The sequence below is a fragment of the Anomaloglossus baeobatrachus genome, chromosome 9 (genome assembly GCF_048569485.1).
Source record: "Anomaloglossus baeobatrachus isolate aAnoBae1 chromosome 9, aAnoBae1.hap1, whole genome shotgun sequence".
Lineage (NCBI taxonomy): Eukaryota > Metazoa > Chordata > Amphibia > Anura > Aromobatidae > Anomaloglossus > Anomaloglossus baeobatrachus.
The window spans coordinates 220201799-220213432 of record NC_134361.1 but is presented as its reverse complement, the minus strand read 5'-3'; the positions used below and the strand labels follow the sequence as shown (position 1 = coordinate 220213432).

The 11634-nt window shown below is 41.4% G+C and overlaps 1 protein-coding gene across 1 annotated transcript in view; it reads right to left on the bottom strand.

The window, feature by feature from the left end:
• Positions 1–1263: 1263 nt before the first annotated feature.
• LOC142251908 (uncharacterized) overlaps positions 1264–11634 on the bottom strand; it is a 106979-nt gene continuing 96608 nt past the window's right edge. Inside the window, exons 42-80 of the mRNA XM_075324958.1 lie at positions 10949–11161; positions 10621–10764; positions 10330–10486; positions 10212–10239; positions 10012–10126; positions 9832–9924; positions 9686–9749; positions 9505–9603; positions 9320–9423; positions 9088–9226; positions 8890–9008; positions 8657–8806; positions 8401–8571; positions 8019–8325; positions 7861–7934; positions 7688–7775; positions 7490–7607; positions 7065–7188; positions 6843–6979; positions 6503–6758; positions 6166–6408; positions 5912–6088; positions 5687–5832; positions 5510–5600; positions 5041–5430; positions 4827–4953; positions 4561–4679; positions 3928–4124; positions 3667–3850; positions 3412–3577; positions 3193–3317; positions 2795–3103; positions 2495–2698; positions 2291–2416; positions 2037–2207; positions 1847–1951; positions 1669–1764; positions 1443–1577; positions 1264–1337 (exon numbers count right to left, since the gene is read on the bottom strand). Of these exons, the coding sequence (XP_075181073.1) occupies positions 1320–1337; positions 1443–1577; positions 1669–1764; positions 1847–1951; positions 2037–2207; positions 2291–2416; positions 2495–2698; positions 2795–3103; positions 3193–3317; positions 3412–3577; positions 3667–3850; positions 3928–4124; positions 4561–4679; positions 4827–4953; positions 5041–5430; positions 5510–5600; positions 5687–5832; positions 5912–6088; positions 6166–6408; positions 6503–6758; positions 6843–6979; positions 7065–7188; positions 7490–7607; positions 7688–7775; positions 7861–7934; positions 8019–8325; positions 8401–8571; positions 8657–8806; positions 8890–9008; positions 9088–9226; positions 9320–9423; positions 9505–9603; positions 9686–9749; positions 9832–9924; positions 10012–10126; positions 10212–10239; positions 10330–10486; positions 10621–10764; positions 10949–11161 (5829 nt within the window). The 3' untranslated portion in view covers positions 1264–1319. The remainder of the gene's footprint in view (positions 1338–1442; positions 1578–1668; positions 1765–1846; positions 1952–2036; positions 2208–2290; positions 2417–2494; positions 2699–2794; positions 3104–3192; positions 3318–3411; positions 3578–3666; positions 3851–3927; positions 4125–4560; positions 4680–4826; positions 4954–5040; positions 5431–5509; positions 5601–5686; positions 5833–5911; positions 6089–6165; positions 6409–6502; positions 6759–6842; positions 6980–7064; positions 7189–7489; positions 7608–7687; positions 7776–7860; positions 7935–8018; positions 8326–8400; positions 8572–8656; positions 8807–8889; positions 9009–9087; positions 9227–9319; positions 9424–9504; positions 9604–9685; positions 9750–9831; positions 9925–10011; positions 10127–10211; positions 10240–10329; positions 10487–10620; positions 10765–10948; positions 11162–11634) is intronic.

Here is an 11634-nt window from a genome sequence, read left to right as displayed (position 1 = left end):
CGTGGAAAACAATGGAGTTAGCATTTTTATCTTGAAAACAGAACGAGAGAGAAAAAAAAAGTGAACTAAAAAATTGTAGGGCATCATCAATTCAATACGAATCGACACCTTGCATACTAAAATGCTATGATATGAAACCCATGCCCCCCCCCCCAAAAACATTGAATGCTGCTCACGCATATGGCGCTCATTTAACTTTGATACTCAAAGTGGCCCCCGTCAGCTGCAATGCACATCTGGCCTCTGCACAGCATACTGTATCTTGCTGCAATGCACATCTGGCCTCTGCACAGCATACTGTATCTGGCTGCAATGCACATCTGGCCTCTGCACAGCATACTGTATCTTGCTGCACATTGTGCAATATGGTAGGTGACACGTTTGCACAAGCATCTGTGATACGTGGTCGTAGGTCCTGCAATGTTGGTGGAGGGGTCGCATACACCTGCTGTTTGATGTGACCTCACAGAAAGAAGTCCAATGGGGTCAGGTCAGGTGAGCGGAGGCCACTCCACACAGCCACCATACCCAATGACTTGCAGGAAGGTCTCCATGAGGTATCGCTTCACGTCCGCAGCCTTGTGAGTTTTACACGTTGTAATAATAGCATTTCTGTATGCAAGGTGTCGATTCGTATTGAATTGATGATGCCCAAAACTTTGTAATTCACTTTTTTTCTCTATCTTGTAACGTTTTCGAGATAAAAATGCTAACTCCGCTGTTTTCCACCAGGTGGCGCTATAGGTGTTTTCATTGCGTAGCGCATGGCTACTTTACTATACCTAGACACCACTTCTATTCCTATAGCTGCCGCCGTTCTCAAGTTAATGGCGGTGGACAGGATCTGGGTGGACACACTGTGTATATATGTGTATATATGTATATAAATATATATGTATATATTTGAAAAAAAGAAATGTTTGAATAATAGGTGGAGAATGGTACTGGTGGATAATAATGATATAAGTATGAGATTATATTATGTGGTGTCATGGCTTAAAAATAAACCCTCTGAGATGTCTGTATTAGATGGTACTTTGTTTTTTAAACATTTTATTTAATTTTACCTTTTAATTTCTTTTTATGGCATATCCATCCTGAATGTTACAGTTGAATTATCATATATGTCAATCTGCCCAAAGCAATTATAAGAAAATAGAGTACTCGCGTATATTCACACCACAACAATAAGAAGATGGACACTTTTGTCAAAAGCTAGAAATGATTTATTAGTAAAGGGAGGGAGACTTGAATGGGACTTAGAAAAGAACAAAATTCACATTTTGCAAATTTCATTATTTTCTCTTGCGGATGAGTCTTTATTCCTCACTGTCTTTCTGCAAAGGCAAAGAAAAAAAACACAAAATTATAATAAGGAAGATTACCACTTTAAAAAAACATTTTAAAAACATTTGCTCTTAATATATACTGTTGTTCTGTACCTTGCCACCAATGTCGCGGCTCTTGGCTCGGAGTTTGTTCACTTGGGACTCGGCGATATCGGCTCTTTCCTCGGCTTCCTCCAGCTCATGCTGGACCTTTCTGAAGCGGGACAGGTGGGTATTGGCCTGTTCCTCCTAGAAGAAGATAATAACAGGCCATTTACTAGAAGTGTCTTGCAATAATGTATAATGTAATTATTCAAGATTTTGTTCTTCCCCAACTTACAGATTCCTCAGCCTGTCTCTTGTAGGCCTTGACCTTCAGTTGCAGCTTGTCTACCAGATCCTGAAGTCTCAAGACATTCTTCCTGTCCTCCTCATTCTATAAAACAGTAAGTATTCATATTATTAGAGGCAATTATATAATACTTAATTAATCACCTAAGACTTAAAGAAGGCTTTACCTGGTAAGACAGTTCTTTCACTCTTCTTTCGTATTTGCGGACTCCTTTGATTGCCTCTGTACCGCGCTTCTGTTCATTCTCCAGCTCGTTTTCTAACTCTCGTACCTGAGAAAGACGTGAATATTTAATGCTATTTCATGCTTTTTTAAGTTTGGGAAATCTAAGATGAAGACATTTATCCAAGTCTTACCCTAGCTTCCAGTTTCTGCAGCTGTTTCTTGCCACCTTTCAGTGCCAGCTGTTCTGCCTCATCCAGACGGTGCTGAAGATCCTTCACGGTCTGTTCAAGGTTCTTCTTCATCCTCTCCAAGTGGGCGCTAGTGTCCTGCTCCTTCTTCAGTTCTTCTGCCATTAGTGCAGCCTATAAACATAGAGACCAGGATATCAGAGCTTCTCATACAGTATATATTTGGTGAATATGTTTATAGAGAGGTTCATACATACATCAGTGATCGCCTTCTTGGCTTTTTCTTCTGCATTTCTGGCTTCTTGAACTGCTTCCTCAACTTCATTCTGGAGTTGACTTGCATCGTTCTCTAACTTCTTCTTGGTGTTGATGAGGCTTGTGTTCTGCGGGAGAGCAGCATACCTCTTAGTCTCCATATTTTACATATCACTCATTACCAATATCCTCGTAGATGATCTCACCTGGGAGTGGAGAAGTTGAAGGCGCTCACTTGCATCCAGAAGTTCCTGCTCCGCCACCTTCCGGGACCTCTCCGTCTGTTCCAGAGCAGAACGCATCTCCTCAATTTCAGCCTGTTGTAGATTATTCCTACGTTCCACAACAGCAACTTGTTCTTTTAGGTCTTCCTGGCTCCTCAGGGCATCATCAAGATGCAGCTGGGCATCCTGAAAGTCAAAATGATAGGAAGATGTTATGAAGATTAAAATGTGGAGGACATCAATTTACAGATGCAAATATAGTCTCACAGGTACTGCTGTTACCTTCAGTTGTCCTTGCACATTTCTGAGCTGCTTCTGCGCCTCGGCGGCCTGACGGTTGGCATGGCTCAGCTGAATCTCCATCTCGTTCAGGTCTCCTTCCATCTTCTTCTTCAGTCTCAGGGCATCATTCCTGCTTCTGATCTCAGCATCTAATGTACTCTGCATGGTGTCAATGACCCTCTGGCTGTTTCTCTTAAGTTGTTCAATCTCTTCATCTTTCTCTGCAATTTTCCTGTCTACTTCAGATTTCACTTGATTCAGCTCGAGCTGGATGCGGAGGATCTTTGCTTCTTCGTGTTCCAGAGATCCCTTTTGAAGACATAAGGTTTGATAAATGAGCAAGATGATAAAAAAAAAAAATACCTTAAGTGTTTTCAATTTACAACATGCATACGCACCTCCGCCTCCTCCAATGCCGCTTGCAGGTCACTCTTCTCCTGTTCTATTTGCTTTTTGGATTTCTCCAGCTCATTGATGGATTTGCCGGATTCGCCAATCTGTTCAGTCAAATCTGAAATCTCCTCTGCAAAAATATATAAAAGCAAACGTTTTTTCCATTAGAAGGGGCCTTCAACCATGGTTAGGTGTGCGGAATGAAAGCAAGGTAAAATGCTTACGTTGCAAGTTTTTGTTTTCCCGTTTCAAGGTTTCAACTTGTTCTAACGCTTCCTCATAGGCGTTCTTCATCTTGAAGATCTCAGTGCTCAGGGTACGGGCTTCTTTCTGAACTGCCTCCAACTCGGCCTGACCTTCTTCATATTTTTGTTTCCATTCAACAAGGACCTGCACAGAGAGATCCATTGAGTCATGGTCTTCCCCCATTATACCAGAGTAAAGCTATTGATCATGGTAATGTAATATGCATATTTTACCTTATCAAAGTTCCTCTGCTTCTTATCTAGAGCAGCCGCTGCGCTATTTGCCCTTTCAACATCAACCATCAGGTCCTCTACTTCGGCCTGCAACCTCTGTTTGGTCTTCTCCAGGGAGGCACATTTGGAGTTTACAGCCTCTACCTGCTCCTCGGCATCTTGGAGACGTTGTGCAAGCTTCTTCCTGTAGATGAATAGTGGAAAGGTGAGATAATCCTTATATATACACCATTTTTGTCTACCTATATTATGAGATCGTACTTGGCCTCTTCCAGTTCCTCTGTGCGCTGAATGGCATCAGTCTCATATTTGGTTCTCCATTGTGCTACTTCACCATTGGCCTTGGACAGAGCTCTTTGAAGCTCAGCCTTTGCCTCTTGCTCCTCCTCATATTGCTCTCGGAGCAAATCGCAGTCGTGCCGAGAAGATTGTAGACCGTGGGCGAGAGCATTCTTGGCCTATTGATTTGCAGTTGGGATTATTTTAATTTGTTAATCTGCATTGTAACTAGAAATACATGAACACAAGCTTTTTCCTTTCACCACAACAGCGCCACTGCTTTCTGTTGGCACTATTGTGGCTTCTGGAAAAAAAAATCATTACCGGTAAGCAATTTAGGATATTTTCCTTCACCACAACCGTGCCACCAAGAAAGCAGTGGCGCTGTTGTTGGTTTCTGGAAAAAAATCATTACCGGTAAGTAATTTAAGATATTTCCCTTCACCACAACTGCGCCACCAAGAAAGCAGTGGCGCTGTTGTGGCTTCTGGAAAAAATCATTACCGGTAAGTAATTTAAGATTTTCCTTGATGCTTAAAAATGCAAATAAATATTGATTTATACAATTAAGTTTGTAGAATATTATTGAGATAACCAAATATTAATTTTATGCACCTTGGTTTCTTCCTCCAGTTGCCTCTTGAGTTCTTCAACCTGCTGGGTGAATCCTTGCTTTCCTCTGGTCAGCTGAGAAATCAAAGATTCTTTTTCCTCTAATTGACGGGAGAGTTCACCTAATATGAGAGAACGCAGTATTTGAGAACAATGTAATCCAAGGTGGAAACTTTTGGCTTTGCACCTAATAGCAAACCAAAGAGAATAATTTGTCCACGTAGATGAAACCTGTAAGTCTAGATGTGAAAAGTGTTTGTCATACATACCATTTTCTGTTTGCAAACGAGCTCTTTGAGCTGAGATATCATTGATAATACGCTGGTGCTCATCATCTTTAGACTTGAGTTCGCTGTGTTGATCCTCTAGGACACGGCTGACTTTTTCAAGGTTAGCCTATGTGGATAAAATAAAATGTTAGCAGTATTGGGTTTATTACATTAACAAAAAAAATAATTTGTTTCCAGTGGGTAATTCTTATACCTTTGATTTTGAGACATTCTCCAAGTTGCTGGCAAGGTCATCAATCTCCATCTTCAGCTCGCTCTTCTCCTTCTCCAGCTTCTGTTTGACTCTTTGGAGATTATCAATCTGTTCTCCCAGTTCGGCGACGCTGTCGGCATGCTTCTTGCGCAGGGCGGCAGAGGTGGCTTCATGCTGGAGTGTGGACTCTTCCAAGTCGCGTCTCAGTTTCTGGAACTCTGCCTCGCGTTTCTTATTCAGCTCAATCTGAGCTGAGGTTGCACCTCCAGCTTCTTCAAGTCTTTCACTGATCTCTTCAAGTTCTCTAGAGAGGTCAGCCCTTAGCTTTTCTACTTTGGCACGAGCAGTACGCTCCGCTTCAATCTCCTCCTCCAGTTCTTCAATACGGGCCTAGTACAAAAGGATGGATTATTTTCCATTCTATCAGAAGTTATATGCTTCTACTGACTGATCCATTATATAACAATACCTGCAGCTCCTTGATCTTCTTCTGCAGCTGAGACCCAAGGGACTGCTCATCTTCAATCTTTCCTTGCAGTTGATTTAACTCAAAGTCCTTCCTGGATTTGTCAATTAAATATTGGTTAGGAAATTCATTGCAAAAACTCCTATTCTGGTAAAGATGAACTAGAACAAATCTACTAACTTCTTAAGTTTTTCTTCTGCTTGCTGTTTCTCATTTTCAAGATCCATAACCGTTTCTTGAGACAACTTCACATCTCCTTCGAGCTTTCTCTTGGCTCTTTCAAGGTCAAGACGAAGCTTCTTCTCTTGTTCCAAGGATCCTTCCAACTAATTGGATGTAAAATGATTAAGATGTCTTTGAGGTTTAATATATTAAATTTCACACATGACAATAAGGATAACTCACATCGTCAACTTGTTGTTCAAGTTTAGTCTTGGCTTTGGTCAGAGAGCTGACTTTATCCTCCTCAGCCTGCAGGTCATCAAGAGTTTGTTGGTGAGCCTCTTGGAGCGCTTTCTTCTCCTTGGAAATCTTTGAGATGTTCTCATCCAATGCAGCCAACTCTTCTGTAAGGTTTTTAACCTAAGGATAAAGGATTAGTTATTTGGTGAAATTGTATTTCTTGAAATTGAATTGAGAAGACTGGTCAAATCCCTTACCTTGTTTTCCGTGGCATGCTTTTCCTTCTCCACTTTGGCCAAGGTCAGCTCCAAGTCATCAATATCTTTCTTCAGTTCTGAGCACTCATCTTCCAGTTTCCTCTTCTTGGCAGTCAGTTCGGCATTGCTTTCCTCCTCATCTTCAAGCCTTTCTGTGATTTCTTTAATTTTGGCTTCCAGTTGGATTTTGCTCTTAATGAGACCTTCACACCTTTCTTCTGCGTCATTCAAGCTTTCTCCTTCCTTTAAATGTAAAAATGAACGAAGTTAACATTTGCATTAAAATGTCATCAAGAAATTATTAAGTTGTCCAATTGGTTTAGTTTTTTTTTCTTACAGATTGCACTTGCAGCATTAAGTCATTTTTTTCTTGCAGGAAAACAACCATTTTCTCTTCTAGCTCTTTCCTCCTTGCTTCCGACTTGGCAAGGGCTTCTTTGGTCTTCTCAAACTCTTCCTTCATGTTGGCCATTTCCTTTTCGGTCTCGGCGCTCTTCAGAAGAGGTTTGATCTTGAAGTACAGCTTCATCCATGGCCAGTGCTTAACATTCATGAATGACCTGACATTGTACTGGATCACAAAGATTGCTTCCCTAAGGGAAAAGAAAATAATAAGGTATCAAATGTTTGTCAATATTTATTTTTTATACTTATATTTCAGTTTTAATGCTAAATACCTTCTCTCCATCATTTTCTTGAATTCAATTCTCATTAAGAAACCTCTGCACAAAGCTTGAGTACGAGTGATGAGTTGTGCCAACTTTTCATCTCTCATTTCTTCCAGAGTACCCAGAAGACCAGCTTTGAAGAAAACCTGTCGCAATATAAAGTTTAATAATCTCCTTTCTTAAAAAATAATGGCCTAAATATGTTTATTATTCCATAAAGTATTTCTTTACCTTGGTGTGTCCGAACTTGTACTGTGTATGATCCACATCAATAGAACCGAGGAGTTTCTCCGAGGCCTTCTTGCTGTCGATGAATTGACCATCTGGGATTGCACTAGCATTGAGGACCTTGTAACTAAAGACGACCATGGAAAAATAAAAACTGTTAGCTACAGAAATTTCAACAAAATTCTATAATATTTTTGAAGGGGTTGTAACATCACTTCTTCTCTTTGGGACCTCCATGGTGGGAACTAGACAAGACACACACCGTAAAGAGCACCTCTGCACTGGTATTCATCGCGCAACCAACAATTACATGATTTATGTGTATTTATTCCAATTGAATTGATCTGTAAATGTGGTACAGCATCAATTTAAGCTGGAACAAACCTTTAATTGGATTGAGTAACTACAAAATATGGTCAAGTGTTTACCGTTGCTTGAAGTCACCATAGAGGATTCTGCTGGGGAATCCCTTTCTGCAGATCCTGATCCCCTCCAGCACACCATTACATCTCAGCTGGTGGATGATCAGATGATTCTCCATGATACCTGGATGAAAACAGTATACTTACTGAAAAATGGCCATCTTAAACCTATTTTTTTCTAACCGATATTGGTAGCGATCTTACCTGGAGTCTTTGTCTCATTGGGAATCAAACAACGCACAAAGTGAGGGTGAGTGCTCCTCAGGTTAGTCATCAGCTTGTTCAGATTTTCCTATGGAATAATAACATTAAGACGTTACTAAACTCTGCACGTTTCTACATGATAGGAAAACATCTTGGGTTGTGGACGGACTCACTCTGAAGAGAGCAGAGACAGTCTGGAAAGATGAACCCTTCTTTTTCTTTCCACCTTTTCCTCCGGCATCAGGACCTATAATATTATTTTGAAATAGAAAAATAGTTATAGAAGATGTACGACCGCTCTAAGAACTGCTTCTATCAGTGGTATACTTACCATCTGCGCCAGAGTAGCTGGAATACAGGAAGGCCAAGAGTTTCACTGGAGACTTTTGGTAGAGGCCGACAACAGTCTCGTTCAGCGGGTCCTTGTTCTTGTCCAGCCAGCCAGAGATGTTGTAATCTACCGTACCGGCATAATGCACCAAGGAGAAGTGAGCTTCCGCCTTTCCTTTACCGGGCTTGGGCTTCTCAAAGTTCTTGCACTTGCCAAGATGCTGGTCATAGAGCTTGTTCTTGAAGGATGTGTCAGTAGCTTTGGGGAACATGCACTCTTCCTCCAGGATTGAGAAGATACCCATGGGCTATAAACATAGAACGATAGTAAGCTCAGATTTCTTAAGTTATTTAAGTAATGAGTAGGTAGAGCTGGTACCAACCTTCTCAATGAGCTCAATGCAGGCAGCCAGATCCATACCGAAGTCAATGAATTCCCAGTCAATTCCTTCCTTCTTGTACTCTTCTTGTTCCAGGACAAACATGTGATGGTTGAAGAACTGCTGCAGTTTCTCATTGGTGAAGTTAATGCAGAGCTGCTCCAGACTGTTGTACTGGAAAAGAGAACATGGATGAACATTTAGACACTGGTGTATAGTGGGAAACAGAATCTGTCGTCTGTAGTATAATTCTGCTCACATCAAAGATCTCAAATCCAGCGATATCCAGCACACCGATGAAGTACTGTCTTGGCTGTTTAGTGTCCAGCTGCTGGTTGATACGAGCGACCATCCAGAAGAAAAGCTTCTCAAAGACAGACTTAGTGAGAGCACCGATGGCATTGTAAACCTAGAAACAAGAGTACATATTGCATATGTTCACAGATCGCTCATTGTATTGGAAATTTATCTTCTACTTCTAACGCTTTTTACCTGTTGAACGGTTTGACCTTTGGTGACAAATTCATTTCCGACTTTGACTCTTGGGTAGCACAAAGCCTTCAGGAGATCAGCAGAGTTCAGACCCATCAGATAGCCAATCTTATCAGCAACTAAGGAAGCAGGAATGATCATTTATGGTGGCTGAATCTAACCGTATAAAGAAGCCGCGTATATTATTATTTACTCTACCTTCTGTGCCATCGGGTTCAGCTTGTTCCTCTCTTTGCTTTTGCTTGAATTTCATGTTACCGTGGTGCATGACTGCGCCGGTCATCTTGTAGATGCCGTTCTTTTCATCGGGTGTGAAGCCCAGAATATCGATGGCGCTCTGTAATAAATATATATATAATATAGGTCGCTATATGCTCAAAGCTTCTAATTATACAAAAAGAGTATATGGGGGAAACTATATTTGTCTTACGTCTGTGGCCATAAACTCCTCTACATCATCAATGCTCTTCACGGCAATTTCACCTTGGCTGATGAAGGGATAGTCGTACGGGTTTGTGGTGATTAGAAGCATTTCTAGGAAGAAGTGGTGCTCGATATAAATCCACAAGTCATTGTCAACCTGAAGTTTGTACAAATGGATCTAAAATAACTCACCAACAATCTCCGGCCTCTTGTTCGTCTGGATCTGGTAGAAGATGTGGTAGCTCCTTTCTGCCGATAGCTGGAAGGTTACTCTGGACTTCTCCAGCAGATCTATATATGAGCGATATTACAGGTCAATGATGGTAAGAAGACAATCACTAAATTGCCAAAACTCAATGTTAGCAAAACTTACAAGCCTCAATATCGGCGGAGGAGAGTTTTCCTGTAGTTCCGAAGTGGATTCTGATAAATTTACCCTAAGGATTGTGTAGATTTGGAACGTCAATAAAGATCTTCCTTTATATCAAGCATTTATTCTAAAACAGTTTTTCCACTTACAAAACGAGAGGAGTTGTCATTTCTCACAGTTTTGGCATTTCCAAAGGCTTCCAGCAGAGGGTTGGCTTGGATGATTTGATCTTCCAATGTTCCCTAATAGTGTGAAGGAATATGAGTTGGGGTGTACTTCTGATCATCCCCTGGAGTCTACATCATTAATATATAAGGCCCAGTTTTTACCTTCAAGCTGTTACTTGACTCCTTCTTCTTTTGTGTATCCCCAATAGCTGCAATTGTTGCGAAGTATTGGATGACACGCTTGGTGTTTACAGTCTTTCCAGCACCGGATTCTCCACTGAGTACAAGAAAGATATGTCAGTAAAACATTGCAACAAGGTATAAGAACATGTATGTCGGAATCAGCTCCATGTTGTACTTACGTAATCAGGATTGACTGGTTTTCACGATCTGGAATTGAAAAAGAGAGAAAAATCTAAGTCATCAGTTCAGATAAAACTCTGGAAAGTCGAATGACGTAACGTAAAAAGTAAAAAAGACCTGTCAACATGAACTGATAGGCGTTATCAGAGATGGAGAAGATGTGTGGTGGGGCTTCCATACGCTTCTTTCCTCTGTAGCCGGCGACCACTTCGGGGTTGTACACCGGAAGCCACTTGTAGGGGTTGACAGTGACACAAAAAAGGCCGGAGTAGGTCTGGAATTACAGGATAAAGACATTATTTCCAAATCATAAACTCGATATATGGAGGGCGAGCAGTGTACAATGCCCTTTTTGAAAAATGTTGCATTTAGTTTTGTGATATGTACAAAAAAAGATAGAAAACGTACGTAGATCATCCAGGCGGCGTAACGCTCTTTGAGGTTATACAGCACAGACGCCTCGTTCAGGTGAGTCATCATGGCCATGTCTTCAATTTTATCAAACTTGGGAGGATTTTGCGGGTAAACTTGGGTGTCCTTAACGGTGACTTCCTGGAAAGGACGAGAAGCTTAGTCTAGTGATTTACTCATTGTTTGCTATAGATATTTGCCTTTTACCACCAACTGAAGTTATTGTTAGGAGATTGTCGGTACTCTACTACCAAAGCCAACTTTGACTTTGAGGTTGCTATCTAATTATTAGTAAATGTAATAAAAGAATAATTGTAATATTCACCCTTCCATCGTCGGTCTTCACTGTGGCTTTGCCACTATCGCGGCCGGTGATCAGACCTTTCACATACAGTTCTTTGGCATCATCCACAAAGCAATTGTTCTTAGCATCAAATGGTTTGTTCTGAGCCTCCAATCTCTCTTTTTCTGTTTTTCGGAGGTATGAAGCAGCCGCCCCAAAAACTGCCATTTCTCCGTCTCCCATGGTTGCGGCAGTCTGTAGAAATATAAAAATACATGCTCATGATTGTGTCAAGTTTGGTAAGAAAATACAGTGCACAGCATCAAGAAACCAATTTTACATCTACTCTGTTTCCCCAAAATAAGCCCTAGCATGATTTTTGGAGTATGCTTGAAAAATAAGCCTGAAGGGGGCTTTACACGCTGCGACATCGCTAATGCGGAGTCGTTAGGGTCACGGATTTTGTGACGCACATCCGGCCGCATTAGCGATGCCGTTGCGTGTGACACCGATAAGCGATTTTGCATCGTTGCAAAAACGTGCAAAATCGCTAATCGGCGACATGGGGGTCCATTCTTAAATATCGTTACTGCAGCAGTAACGAAGTTGTTCCTCGTTCCTGCGGCAGCACACATCGCTGCGTGTGACGCCGCAGGAACGAGGAAGCGCCCCTTACCTGCCTCCCGGCCGCTATGAGGAAGGAAGGAGGTGGGCGGGATGTTACGTCT